We start from the raw sequence: 14,748 nt of genomic DNA, 5'->3' as shown, positions 1-14,748 counted from the left end.
TAGCAGAAACATGTCATTTGCAAGATGTGCGACCGTGCCTGCTAATAAAGATAACACGAGCAATTTGTTTTATCATCTTAGAAGAAAACCTGTTACGGAATATGAGTGTCGGCGCATGTGGTCATCGACTGGTCAATCCTCAAATACGGGAAAGACAAACGTTTGCCTTCCTATCAAACAGCAGACCGCAATTGTGCAAGCTTTTTCAACGAGGAATCCATATGATAAAAAGAGCATGGGGTGGACTGAAATTACAAACTCCTTTTAATAAAGCTTAATTTTCCATCACTATTTGCAACTACACTATTTCAGTCTCTGTGTTATATAAAACCTAGACTTGTGCTGTTTACAATGGCCACTTGTGCATGCTCGTGTGATCTTCCAGTGAATACTTGCTCTAAACCAGTTGTACTGTTTTCATTTCAAATATCAGCATTATATTTTGCACCAGAAAGTGCTGACTTAATTTTGATTTGAGATTTGCACAATAATGTTGTTATCCAAAGTAAATTTATTCTTTCATTGTTTTTTTTAATCACACACACTGTGTGTGTATGGATCTGCGTGTATGTATGTATGTATATATATATATATATATATATATATATGTATATATATATATATATATGTATTCCGATTGTTATCTCGACAGGAGGAAGAGTAGTAAAAGGAGAAAGATGGTGAGGCTATTTGTTAAGCTATTGAAATGTAGTTGTGAAACGTTGAAATAGGTAATTGTGATGCAGTGCACTTGTCACATACAGTAGGTCTGGCTGGGACCATGTTACAGCGGAGCCGTAAGCAAGTTTGAACAGCAAACTAGCCGGCAACATTAATAAGTGACTGGAGAGAAAATGATACAGAGTGAACATCATGGAGAAGGACCGGAAATTAAGTAGGACGTCTGTCAGCTGAGATGAGGGGGTGAAGTGTTATAATTAGGGCTGTGCAATTAATCGAAATGCAATTACGATTTTGGTTATTGCACTCCACGATTACAAAATGAGTAGCACGCTTGTTGGTCACAAGTCAGGGTCAGATCGCCCCTCGACTGGGTCGCTCAGGTGAGGGTGTCTTAAGATCAAAGACCTGACACCTCAGTACCCTGAGTCCTTCGCTCAGGATGTGACCGAGCTACATCATTCATGGGGATGGTGTTTCTAGTGGCCATAAAAAATCCCATTCAAAATGTGGTTGTACAAGCTCATTTCAAGACAAGTGCAAAGAATTAAATTCAATACAGCAATGGCAAGGCAGTTTTATTTCTATAGCACAATTCACAAGACACCACACCTCCGAGCATCAACAAACAACAATTATTGACATTCACAAGCAAAGTAGAGAAAACAAGAGTATCTAAGGCTATGTATTGACACTGAAGGTCTTAATGCACAATTCCGATTTTGTTGTTGTTGTGAAATCCGATTAATTGCGACCTCATGCTGGTCTGCTGTGTGGACGTAATGCATCCCCAAAGTGACCCGTATGCGCAGAAGAAGACACGTCACTCACAACTCTGTGTTTGCAGAAGTAAATATGTATGGTCCAGCGTGTCAGGGCCACGGACTTTTAAAAGTCTGTTGTCTGGGCTCATATTTCTCCCAATCTCATAATCTACAGAGGATTCATGCGGGTGGAGGTAGAAATAATATTTTGAGAAAATGAGGCAAGCCTGTCCAAGCGCCTCATCTCACGGCGACCTCGCCTCCCCCCCCCAACGATGATGTCATGTCATTGCCCCTCGTAATAAATGAGCCGTTTGCGTGGCTAAATTACTAATATCACTACCACAAATGTCATCTTTATACTTGTTTCTTATTATGTTTCAAGTGGGATTAAATCAAAGTCAAATATAAAGTCACAACTGTTACTCGAAAACAACTTTGCCGATTCACGTACGAGACCAAGCCATGCAGACCTCGTGGATGCGCTAAGCATAAATCAAGCTGAATGCCCCCGCCCGCGCGGAGCGCATACTGGACTTTTGATGACGTTGAGGTTGGATATATGCGACTTGGCCATTCAGATTGCGGTCGCATTGCAAAAATTCTGATGCGTATCCGATTTAGGACCACATATAAACATCGTAATGGAGCCGTTCAGACTGACATTAAAAAGTCATACAGGTCGCATTTGGGCAAAAAAAATCAGATCTGGGTCGCATTTACCTGCAGTGTGAATGTAGCCAGTGTTAATAAGCCTTTAGCACTTGTGCTGGTCAGAACCAGAGCTGCAGCAGAATGAGCTGCAACTCTCTGATGCTCTTTTGGGAGAGTCCAGTCAGAAGACTGTCACAATAATCGAGTCTACTGGAGATAAAAGCATGGATGAGCTCCTCTAGGTCTGCTTGAGCATGTTTTTTAATGCTTGAAATAATATTTAGAAGTATCTCCCAATCTGTGGTTTCTGGATAGCACACTGTGCCACACTCGCATAATAACGTACTTCATTAAGACAGCCGAAGAAGAAAGCCACGAAGGTTGAATGGAAACTGATACTGAAGGCGTAAGAGTAAGTAAAATTGCCAATTGCTAGTTAATAAATTGGCCCTAGAAGTTTACAAGTGGTGGTCCGTTTGAGCCAGCATTAGTTACCTTAAAGTAGAGTTGGCCTGACACAGGCACGAGCCGTCGAGCCATCGTTAATATCGAACCCTGCTTTTTTTTCTACCATGGTGTGCTAACTTTAATTCAGATTTGAGATTTGCAGAATATCTTTTATCATTTTCTATTTTATCAATTTTACTTATCTAATGAAACGCATAACTAGCCTATTAAGACATAAGATTTTTTAATTGTTTTTTAAGGTAAGCCTGATTATTGTACTGTACAGTCCTAATTTATATGTAGTAGATTAGGGTTTGATACAGACTTTCAATTAGTTTGCTCGAAATAAGTGAGACCAAGTTTTGGGCTTACATTGTTGAGTGGTCCAGTGCTGTCATTTGACCTCAGTAAAATATTGCTTTGCTGAAGTTGTTTGGCAGACATTGTTCAGTGTTTATTTTGTTTATTGATTGAGGTTTCAGACGTTTCTTTCTTCCTTTTGGGCTTTGTTTTTTGAAAGAAACAATTATTTACCTTTTGAATTTAAAGTTTAGTTGAGCATAACTTTGAAGACTGCATACTTGTTGGCATGCTTACTCATGCGAGACTTCCAAGGGCACCTTGTAATGTATGCTGTCTTTCCCACACTATATTAATAATTGGATTGGCCACCCAAGTAAACTGGCTACCACCCAAAAAGTTTTCAAGAAAATCTGTTAAAAATGTATTTAAAAAGATTTTAAAAAACGTGTCACAACCGGATATACCGCATGTAACGTTAGTTTGCCGTCACTCACTTGTGGATCGTAAGGCTAGAGGAGACGTAACAGGAATGAGACGCCCCGCGCCGGAGTCCACCAACCAAAGTAGATTTCAAATCTGTGGGAAACACTGATACTGCACCGTAAATTTTTTAGCATTATTAGTTGTTCAAATCATGTGCTAAATCCACTGTCAATAACTTCTCATTCACGCAACATAGGTATGGGATTAAGATTAAGAACACAGCTAGCAATTGCCAACATGACATTCTTGAAGCATAGTGAGCTTTGCATAACCAAGGCAGGGACTGAAATGTGCCAATGTTGTGGTCGAGGTGTTAGAACCTGAACCCTTTTGGTCAAAGTCAATATTATTTGCATAGGAGAGTAGACTCCTTATTTGGTGATCGCGTCGTTATGAACGTATTACAGAAACTACTCAAGTAGTATGCCATTGAGTATCAATGTTAGCTACATACTGAACCTCCTCCAACATGCATCACATCTAGCTGTCTGTGTGCTGTAGTGTGAGTGGTTCATGGTTAACCCAACTGCATATTTGATTTTACAAGTCATGTTTTCGAGGGAATTAAATACATCATCAAAGAGAAGTGTGTGGACTTAATGCTGTGCATGTTAATTCCTGATGATTCCTGTTATTTCAGTATAAATAACAACCACCTTGTTGATCTCCCTCTGCACAGTTGTTCCTTATTGACTTTGGATTGGCAAAGAAGTACAGAGACAACCGAACACGACAGCACATCCCCTACAGAGAAGACAAGAACCTGACCGGCACTGCACGTTATGCCTCTATCAATGCACACCTGGGCATTGAACAAAGGTCTGTTCACACAGCAGCTCAATGAGATTCCATTGCAAGATCAGCCTGCTTTTATCACTAATGTGGAGTAAAACTAAATAAAATATATTTTTACAGTGGGAATGCTTTGCAATTCCAGTCTTTCTGTACAATTTCATTCTCCATGAGAAGTGTACCTATATCTACTTGTACTTTTAGTTTTGGTGAATAATTATTTTACTGAAATAAAAATGTTGTTGACAGTCGCCGTGATGACATGGAGTCACTAGGCTATGTGCTGATGTACTTCAACAGAACCAGTCTACCATGGCAAGGGCTGAAGGTATGAAAATGTATCTGATACTTTTCGACATAGAATATTATTCTCATAATATCAAAATGTGAACAGAATGTTTAAATAGCAACCTAATTAAACCAGGAACTATATTGGTTAATTTTTGGGCTCAAGCAGCTGTTTTGGATTTCGTCATTTAGCTCCCTGTAAAAACAACAACAACAAAAACAGGAAGTTGTGCAGAGTACTCAAATTTTGGACTTGTGCATTCAGAAGTTTAGTGAAGGAAAAAAAAATTCACCTGAAAGCTATTCTGCACATTCCTAACTTTTCATGATTTGTCTCTTTCTGTGGTGTTTGATTGCTTGTTATTGATAATGGCACCAAATCAGGCAATTATGTTGTATGAATAATTTCAATTGTTATTCAGCATAGCTAGTTATTTTACAGTAGTGTGGTGTCCTTTTAACCACACTGAACATTTTGTTTTCTAGGCTGCCACAAAGAAGCAGAAGTATGAGAAAATCTCAGAGAAGAAGATGTCTACCCCAGTGGAGATCCTCTGTAAGGTAAGAGCATGATAAGGGTGGAACTGCTAAACATCATCGTAATTGTATTTCCATTGGGACAACTTACTGTATTCATAAATGCTTCCAGGGATTTCCAGCAGAATTTTCCATGTATCTGAACTATTGCCGTGGCCTACGCTTCGAGGAGGCTCCAGACTACATGTATCTGCGCCAACTCTTCCGCATCCTCTTCAGGTACTTGCATTGTATTGAAAGGAAAAAATTATCTGAATGTGAAAATGCATAGATTTCCATTACTGATGTCCTGATCCAATCACGTGATAGGAAATCAAGGCTGATCACGTGGTTTTCGGCCGATATGGGATTGGGGCAAAAACATAGTTTTTCTTAATTTTCTGAAATTTCATTTGGCATAAAGTGACCAAATAATCTAACGGTATAAATATCATGTCAAATGGAACAATAATAGCTTTCTTTTAAATTAGACAATGTTGTGTTTTTGGGGGGGGGTGTTAACGGTAGGCGCCAGACGCGCGCAGGAACAACCCTGCTATTTGTATGTCATGGCTCTAGTTAATAAATACATGTATCTTTTAATTTTATGCAAAACATCCACAAGAGTTTCAGTGCAAAATACACTGACGTAAAAATCTAATTTAGAACCAAAAAAAGAAGAGAACTTTAGTTTTAAGGGTGTTACTAAAAGCAATTGGCACTGATTTGCTAGCCTAGAAACACACACACTTTTTTGAAAGACAAAGTGAGTCTGTAAAGGCTGCTATTGGCTGAGAAAATGTAATTTGTTTATTTGCCGTGATGTATTCTGTCTCTCCGAGTAGCCATGTTGAATTTACTCCATATATCCACGCACCACTACTGTGTACTCATTATGTAATAGGGATGTAACGATATCTAAATGTCACAATACGATATTATCACGATATGAATCTCACAATATGATAATTATCACGTTATTGTGGTGGTGTTGGCTATATATATATATATATATATATATATATATATATATATATAAAAAGCTCATAATACTGTATATATCAACCTCTGAGTTTTCTGCTATATCCATGCCACTATTCCAGTATGGTCGCCACCCTCCGCTGTCTTGAATTAATAAACAATGCACATCGTATGTTACTATTGGCTCAGTAGCGTTAAGTATCATAGTCTATATAGTTCATAATGCTGTGCTTGACTGAAGCAGGTTTTGGGATGGAGATGTGGTGCTTTAAATATCGTAGCATGACTACGAAGATATTGATTTTAATATTGCGGTATCACGATATTGTGGTTATTGTTACATCCCTACTACGCAAGTCATTACTCCTGCCGGAACGATGGCAAACTCAGAGTTTTTCTTGCTTCCTCCACTTCCGAACCATGGATTCATTGATGTGGAATTCTCTCGCGGCTGCTCTATTCCCATGTACAACCACGTAATAGATAGCTTACAGTTTGAATTGTGCCTCTTAAGCATGTCTCTTTGCTGATGCCATTTCCGGGGGTCTTAAGCCAACCGATTGTTTTGCACAGTGAAAATGCTGGCAGTAAATTGTTATCCGTTTCTGTTCGGTCTCAGGGCCGGAGTACGAGTCATTTCCGCGGATAGTGCCTGCCACACGCTGCCAAAAATGTGGGGTCCAAACGGGGTAGACGAAAATGAGCTACAATGTGTTGGCGCCGGCGGGAGCAATCAAGCGGAGTGCTTACCAATGTCTCACAACACTGACAGATTTTAGAACTTGGTGCACACCTTATTATAAGGCACCCTGTCGATTTTTTTTGGTGAAAATTTTAGACTTAAGTGTGCGTACGGTCACGAATATACGGTAGTTCAAAATGCAACCTGTATGGAACACTGATGAACAGCATCGTTCAAAATTCAACCTGTATGGAACACTGAACAGCATATTTTACTGTATGTTGTAGGACTTTGAACCACCAGTATGACTACACATTCGACTGGACCATGCTGAAACAGAAAGCAGCGCAGCAGGGGGCCTCCTCTGGGGGCCAAGGCCAACAGGCACAAACCCCCACAGGCAAGCAAACTGACAAACCCAAGCCTAACATGAAAGGTTAGTAGCAAACAGCCAAGCGACGTTTTTTTATAGACACCAATTGCTCCTTGTCTCAGTATTGTATGTAAGCCTTGCATATTATTCTTCAACCCACACCCTAGTGACCCTTAAATCTCCAAAATAACCAAATTGGAAAAATGTCAAAGCTAAACTATTATTCCTTTTTGAATAATTATGCCTAGGCAGAGGAGGCTTTATTTTTATTTTTATTTTTTTTTAATTAATTTTTTTTGGTAGAAGAGCCAAAAGTCAAAGGAATGAGATAGTGATACAATTGGTCTGTCTTGCCATAGCAAAGACGTCCTTGGGGAATTTGACTACTAACTATGTTACATTGGTATTATGTTCCTTTGTTGGGGCTGGACAATGGGCTCTCTCTCACTCTGTTACTTTTGACTAACTCATTCTGATGACTTTACTCTTGACTATTCCATTTGTCTCATTATCTACATTCTTTTTCAACATTTGTTTTCCTATTAGTCACATAATCAGCGCCTGTAAAAAATTGTGGACCGGTGTGTCTCATTAGATATTGCAGAGCGATACAGACGTCATGTGGGAATTTTACACAAATGTAAATTTAGTTTCACACAGTCGCTGGCCAGAGACAAGGCCAAAATACTGTGTAACCCTTTTTAAAAGTTGGTGTCCAAAAACATTGTGAAAATAGCGTTTGAATAAAGCGCTGCATTAGGCACAGTTTAAGTCTCCATATACTTTGTATGAAACTTATCAACATGATGCTTTACCTGTCATAGGCCTGCCAGACTTTAGTTTTTGATGGCATAGGCAATTACAAGAATTGGTAGTAACATGCTTTGACTTTCAGTGCCAAGTCTCAGAGGTTAGTCACGTGATCAAGATCCAATAATGCTGCCAGTCAATTGCATCACATGTTGCAGCATACAGAAAAACTACATACGCCCACGAACTGGGTTGACATTTTGTGAACTGTGCCTTAGCTGTAGTTGCAGAACTGGTCAATAGAAAATAACTCAAGTTCAAAATGGTGGATCCATTTATGCAAAATTGATGCCAATATTGAGACCCATTAAAAAAATAAATTAATTTAATGGAAAAGTTTATTAATTTCCATAATTCCATTAATGAAATAGAACTTTCATAGATTCAGGGCCCACAATTTAAACAATTTAAAGTATTAAATTATTTATTTTTACATAATTTGGGTTTCCAGCTTGTAAAACCCACGAAAACAGGGTTTCAAAAAATTTGAATACTGTGACGAAATCGCCATGTATACTTCTCATTTGCATGGGGAAAAAAGGACGGATGGGTGGATGGCATTTTCAAAACCATATGTCAAGTAATTGGTTGGGAATCCCTTTGCCTTAGTCACTGTCTCGATGCGCCCAGGTTTCCTTGATTCTGTAAAGAACATTGTTAAACCAGTTAAAAGAACATTGTTAAAGCAGTTAGTACATTATCTCTCAGGATAGATCATGGTTTTTGAGCAAGAACAACGCAACCATGTTATTGTTGATCTTTTGGGTTCTGTGCTCCAGCAGAGACACCATCAGATAAACTAATTACTGCATTGTATGTGAGCGAGAAGGGAAATGTCAAGAGAGAAATGAAAAACTTCAAAAATGTGGCTATGACCGTAGATGGGTGGGCCAATGTGGCACAGGAACACTACTTGACTGTTTAGGTTCTCTTTCTGAGAAATTAATGAACACAGCCAGCGCAGTCTACATCACAGACAGGGCATGCGATTGGCTAGCAACGAGTTGAGGGTGTACCCCACCCGCTGCCCGAAGACAGTTGGGATACCTGCGACCCTTGTGAGGAATACGTGGTATGGAAAATGGATGATTGGATGGAAAAAATAAAAACCATATCTGACCCTATGTGAAAAGTAATCACAACTGCCCATCACCCCCAACCCCCCTCTCTCTTCTTTTTTTTTTTGTTAAATAACAAAGCAACTGTGACTAAGCACAGATTGGGGAAAACTTTAGTTCTATTTCATATGCCACACCCAAACCTGATTGCCACCACCTTTGTCGAATCAAGGAGTCACTTGAATATTATCTGTTAGAGAAAGTGAAGTAGGCTACAAAATCTCGAGAATGATTAAAATCTATCAGTCTGTAAAAGGTTACAACACCATTTCCAAAGCTGAGGGGCTCCAACGAACCACTGTTACGTCATTATCCACAAATGGAGAAAACTGGGAACAGTGGCAAACCTTCCCAAGAGTGGTCGACCAACGGAGATTATTCCAAGTGTGTGATGACAACTCATCCAGCAGGTCACAAAAGAACCTAGAAAAAAATACAAAGAACTGCAGGCCTCGATAGCCTTTTTATCCCCTCTATGGAAATAAAATAATTATTTAGAAATGCATTTTATATATTCTCGGGTTTTTCTGTGTGATATTAAATCAGGAGGGGGCAAATACTTTTTCACGGCTCAATGTGTGTGTGCGTGTAACCTATATATAGATATAGATAGATGGATAGATTTTTTTTTTTAATTAAGAAAAACTGGCAGCCAGACTGTTTATATCCAAGAAAATTGCTTGTGATGGAAAAATACTAAAGCTGGAAAATAAAACATAAGCTTTCTACTATAATGTGTCTTGTAGTTTGCTTTTTGTTAGAAATTGATATTGTGAAATTGGTATAGAATTGTACTATAGTTCAGGATCCCGTATTAGAACATTAATACCCAGCCCTTAGCAACATCGAGCTACGCAGTATATGTCAGAAAATCCATCCATCCATTTACTACCGCTTATCCGAGGTTGGGTCACGGGGGCAGCAGCTTTAGCAGGGAAGCCCAGACTTTCCTCTCCCCGGCCACTTCAACCAGCCCTTCTGACAGGATCCCAAGACGTTCCCAGGCTAGCCGAGAGACAGTCTTTCCAGCGTGACCAGTATACTTTGAGCAGGATCTCATCCTCGACCCAGAGAGGGCACGCCGTCCTCTTCCGACTGAGGACCATGGTCTCTGATTTGGAGGTGCTGATACTCATCCCAACTGATTCACACTCGGCTGCGAACCGCTCCAGTGAGAGTTGGAGATCACGCCTTGATGAAGCCAACAGCACCACATAATCTGCAAAGATGCAATGCTGAGGCCACCAAACCGTACCTCCTCAACGCCTCGGCTGCGTCTAGAAATTCTGTCCATAGAAGTTATGAACAGAATTGCTGACAAAGGGCAGCCTTGGCGTAGTCCAACCCTCACTGGAAACGAATCCGACTTACTGACGGAAATGCCGAACAAACTATGACACCGGTCGTACAGGGACTGAACAGCCCGTATCAGGAGGGGACTCGGTAACCCGTACTCCCGAAGCCCCCCCCCCCCCGGGCTTTCCAAGGGACATGGTCGAACACCTTCTCCAAATCCACAAAACACATGTAGACTGGTTGGGCCAACTCCCATGCACCCTCGTCAACCCTGCCGAGGGTGTAGAGCTGGTCCACTGTTCCACGGCCAGGATGAAAATCACACTGCTCCTCCTGAATCAGAGATTCAACTTCCCCAGAGACCCTCCTCTCCACACCCCTGAATAGACCTTGCCAGGGAGGAGTGTGATCCCTCTATAGTTGGAACACCCTCCTTAGGGGGGACCACCCTTTTTAAGAAAGGTGATCCCCCATCTTAAAAAAGGGAGACCGCTACCCTGGTCTGCCAATCCAGAGGCACTGTCCCCGATGTCCACGCAATGTTGTAGAAGCGTGTCAACCACGACAGCCTACAACATCCAGAGCCTTTAGGAACTCCGGGCGGATCTCATCCTCCCTCGGGCCCTGACACCAAGAAGCTTTCCAACCACCTCAGTGACTTCGACCCCAGAGATAGGGGAGCCCACTTCAGAGTCCTCAGACTCTGCTTCCTCAAAGGAAGACGTGTCAGTGGAATTGAGGTCCTATTTCATCCTATTTCCACAATACACAGTGTTAATGGTGCACTGCTTTCCTCTCCTGAGATGCCTGATGGTGGACCAAAATTTCCTCAAAGCTGTCCGGAAGTTGTTTTCCATAGCCTCACCGAACTCCTCCCATGTCCAAGTTTTTGCCTCGGTGACCGCTGAAGTTGCATTCCGCTTGGCCAGCCCGGCACCTGTCAGCTGCCTCGGAGTCCCACAAGCCAAAAAAGCCAGATAGGACTCCTTCTTCAGCTTGACGGCATCCCTTACGGCTGTTGTCTACCAGGGATTGCCGCCACGACAGGCACCGACTACATTACGACCACAGCTCCAATCGGCCACCTCAACAATGGAGGCGCAGAACATGGTCCATCCACTCTGACTCAATATTTCCCACCTCCCCCCGATCAAGGTAGAAAGAAGTTCTGCCTGAGGTGGGTGTTGAAACTTTTTCCGACTGGATTCTGCCAGATGTTTCCAGCAAACCCTCACAATACGTTTTGGTCTGCCAGGTCTGACCGGCATCTTTCCCCACCATCTGAGTAAACACACTACCAGGTGGTGATCATTTGACAGCTCCGCCCATCTCTTCACCCGAGTGTCCAAAACATGCTGCCGCAAATTCGATGAAACGACTACAAAGTAGATCATCGAACTGCAGCCTAGGGTGTCCTCGTGCCAACTGCACATATGGACACCCCTATGTTTGAACATGGTGTTGGTGACGAGCACAGAAGTCCAATAACAGAACACCACTTGTGTTCTGATCAAGGGGCTGTTCCTCCCATTCACGCCCCTCCAGGTTTTGCTGTCATTGCCCACTTGAGCATTGAAGTACCCCACCAGAATGAGGGAGTCCCCAGGGGGCACACTCCAAGGACACCAAAAAGGTGGGTACTCTGAACTGTTGTCTGATGCATATGCACAAACAGTCAGGACCCGTCCCCTACCCAAAGACAGAGGGAGGCTACCCTCTCGTCTACCGGGGTAAACCCCAACGTAAAGGCGCAAAGCCGGGTGGCAATAAGTATGCCTACACCAACTCTGCGCCTCTCACCGTGGGCAACAACAGAGTGGAAGAGAGTCCAACTCTTCTCGAGGGTATTAGTACCAGAGCCCAAGCCGTGTGTGGAGGAGCGTCCGACTATATCTAGTTGGAACTTCTCTGCCTTACACACCAGCTCAGGCTCTTTCCCCGCCAGAAGTGACATTCTATGTCCCAAGAGCTAGTTTCTGTAGCCGGGGAAGTTGCTGCCACCCAGCTCTCTACGCAGCCGATCCCTTTGGCCTCTCCTACAGGGGGTGAACCTGTAGGAAGGGGGACCCCCACATTGCCTTTTCCGGCTATGCCTGGCCGGTCCCCAATATGTCCGAAAAAATTTCAGCCCTACTTTAGGCCCCTTTTTAAAAAAAGGAAAACTGTGAGGCATATTTGTACCGTGTTATAATTCCTCCACCGTTCACCTGATTTGGATGTCAATCCACTCAAATTAAAGCTGCAAGTCTGCATTTAAAGCACATCGTGTTCCTTTCATTTCAAACTCATTGTGGTAGTGTTGAGAGCCCAAAAGATGAGAATTGTCAATGTTTCAATATTTGTGGCTCTGATTGGAGTGTGTTGAGCTTGTTGAACAATGAGATGCCAAAAGCTGCGTATGTGCTGTCTGTCCTGTTTAACCCCAATTTGTTCACTTCTGTTCCTATTGCTGATGAGTTCCACAGAGTGAGCATGCATCAGACCTGGAGTCTACGGTCTTGGGTTTGTCAGCATTGTGCTTATAATGGGACTTGTGTGTCTGTCCGCAGGTTTCTGAGTAATCTCATCCCAGCGCAGAGCTGCAGAAGCGCTGGCAAGCAGGACAAACTAGGCTTGCTTTCCCGGACAAGCGACCAAGAGTCTGTCCCCCTTCCATCTGTTTATGTAATGGAAATATATAGATTGGCACACGTCTGCTGTGTTATCTATATATTTATATGTGTATATAATGAAACTCTCCACTCTGAAAGAAAAGAACCGATGGAATGGAAGCTCCTTTGGATGTGGAGGCTGTAGTTCTTGACCTAACCCTAACCTGACATACCATCTCATCTATCCCTGTCCGTCTTCCTTTTCACTGTTGACTTTTTGTAAGGTTTCGTTGGAAACAATTTAAAACATTAGTCAGCTCTTGTTTTTTTTCCTCACTGTGGGAACATCTCAAAGCATCTCTTCCCTTCTTCACTACCTAATTATTTCACCCACTGCTTTTACCAAGCAAATGTTTAAACATGTAAACCCAAGAACTTTTCTCCTTTTTTGTTTCTGAAGAGCTGAATGAGAAAACCCTGAACCCTTATTTACTGAAAGGTGAACTGTTGGGTTTTTATTTTTTATTTTTTTCTTCTTCCTTCCTATGGTGGTTAGGAGATTGCCTGTTGACGTTCTAAGCAGCCGATGGCAACAGTCTGTTGTAGATTGATATTCTGGCTCGCTCCCTCTCTTTAGAGCTATGACTTATTAAATCTGTTGTAAAACCCATGGTCTTCTCCAGAAATACCAATAAAAACGTTACACAACTCACACTTCTATTGACAAGTTTCTATCCACAGTGTTGCTATTTGTATCATTTAGTTTGGTTAAATGCAACCACGGCAGTCATCAAATAAAGTATGAAGCATTTTAAGGGCTTTCAAATTCAGTTTGTGTTGAACAAGACAAGTATTGGGCTTGTAAGAGTGAGGGTGTGGCAGTTATTTAACTTTCCCTGGCATGTTCTTTCATGACTCGGAACATTTTTGTATTCTGTTGAACTGACATAAAGCTTTCAAAGTCTCAGGAATTGACAGTAATGTGCACAAGTTGCCATTGGTTTAGCTGATTTAGCAAGGTTGTAATTTACATACGTTTTCAAGTGTAAATTTATTGGCAGAAAACACTTATTTAGAGAACGCAGATTCACAGAAAAATGGTTGGATTTTGCTGCTTAGCTCATATTTCACAAACACAATCTAAATCAGTGCCAGGTTTTGACTACCATACAACATCATTATAAAGAAAATTTCTGGATTGACATCCATTCTAAGTAACTGAGGGTACGTGTCCACACCTGTGTCCTGTTTGGTTGAAATTAGTGTATAAATAGTCAATGACTTTCAAAGCTCTTGAGACTCCGGCACATTTCAACAAGGACTGCGCTGACTGGAATACTAAGCAATCAAACTAAACAGTTGCATTGTATAAATCCTCAAAATGATATAAAAAGATATCTATACGTTTGCCAATCGCAACAGTTCCAACTGATCAAGTGATCCTGTTAATACCAAGCCGAAGTCGCGTAGACCAAATAAAGATGTCAGCCACGACTGCCGGGAAAATTGTTACTAGTCTACAAACATCAAATGTGTAATTGACATGGGCTGTCTAAAAAAATGGAAAGATAAAAACTTAATGTCGTCTGGTAAGTGACAAAAAGGTTCCAGCCTTCAGTTAACTGCTATCCAACCAGTCGAACGGGTATGTTTAGATTACACCCTGTGGTTAGGCGGAAACGATTAGTTTGAGGAATCCCTTGAATGCATTTCAACTTTGGCCTGTATGAGTGGTGCTTCAATAGTTTGTTGTACTTGAGCCAGATTTGATCAAACAGGTTGTACTGTGATTAAAAGACTCAATCCACAAATGCGCTGTATTTTGTGATACACATACAATTGGAGGATGAAATGGTGGACTGTGCTCAGCTACAACCATATACTGAGTTTTAGTTTATAGGCCTACTTAGCCAGATTGCAGGCATTCTTAGCTACTATAATATTACTGATTAAATTGTTGTAGGCTATT

The 14,748-nt window shown here is 41.5% G+C and overlaps 1 protein-coding gene across 3 annotated transcripts in view; it reads left to right on the top strand.

Annotated features, from left to right (window-relative positions):
- Nucleotides 1-13,491, top strand: part of csnk1a1 (casein kinase 1, alpha 1) — a 36,143-nt gene extending 22,652 nt beyond the window's left edge. For 2 of the 3 annotated variants that reach the window (XM_086084472.1, XM_086084474.1), the window contains 6 exons: nt 4,012-4,151; nt 4,374-4,452; nt 4,899-4,973; nt 5,062-5,168; nt 6,879-7,027; nt 12,738-13,491. In XM_086084472.1, the coding sequence (XP_085940598.1) occupies nt 4,012-4,151; nt 4,374-4,452; nt 4,899-4,973; nt 5,062-5,168; nt 6,879-7,027; nt 12,738-12,745 (558 nt within the window). In that variant the 3' untranslated portion in view covers nt 12,746-13,491. The remainder of the gene's footprint in view (nt 1-4,011; nt 4,152-4,373; nt 4,453-4,898; nt 4,974-5,061; nt 5,169-6,878; nt 7,028-12,737) is intronic. The other variant, XM_086084473.1, reaches the window with a different exon arrangement.
- Nucleotides 13,492-14,748: the final 1,257 nt, after the last annotated feature.

Source organism: Leptonotus elevatus, chromosome 9 (genome assembly GCF_054856555.1).
Source record: "Leptonotus elevatus isolate MCC_2025b chromosome 9, RoL_Lele_1.0, whole genome shotgun sequence".
Lineage (NCBI taxonomy): Eukaryota > Metazoa > Chordata > Actinopteri > Syngnathiformes > Syngnathidae > Leptonotus > Leptonotus elevatus.
This window is presented reverse-complemented; position numbering and strand designations above follow the sequence as displayed.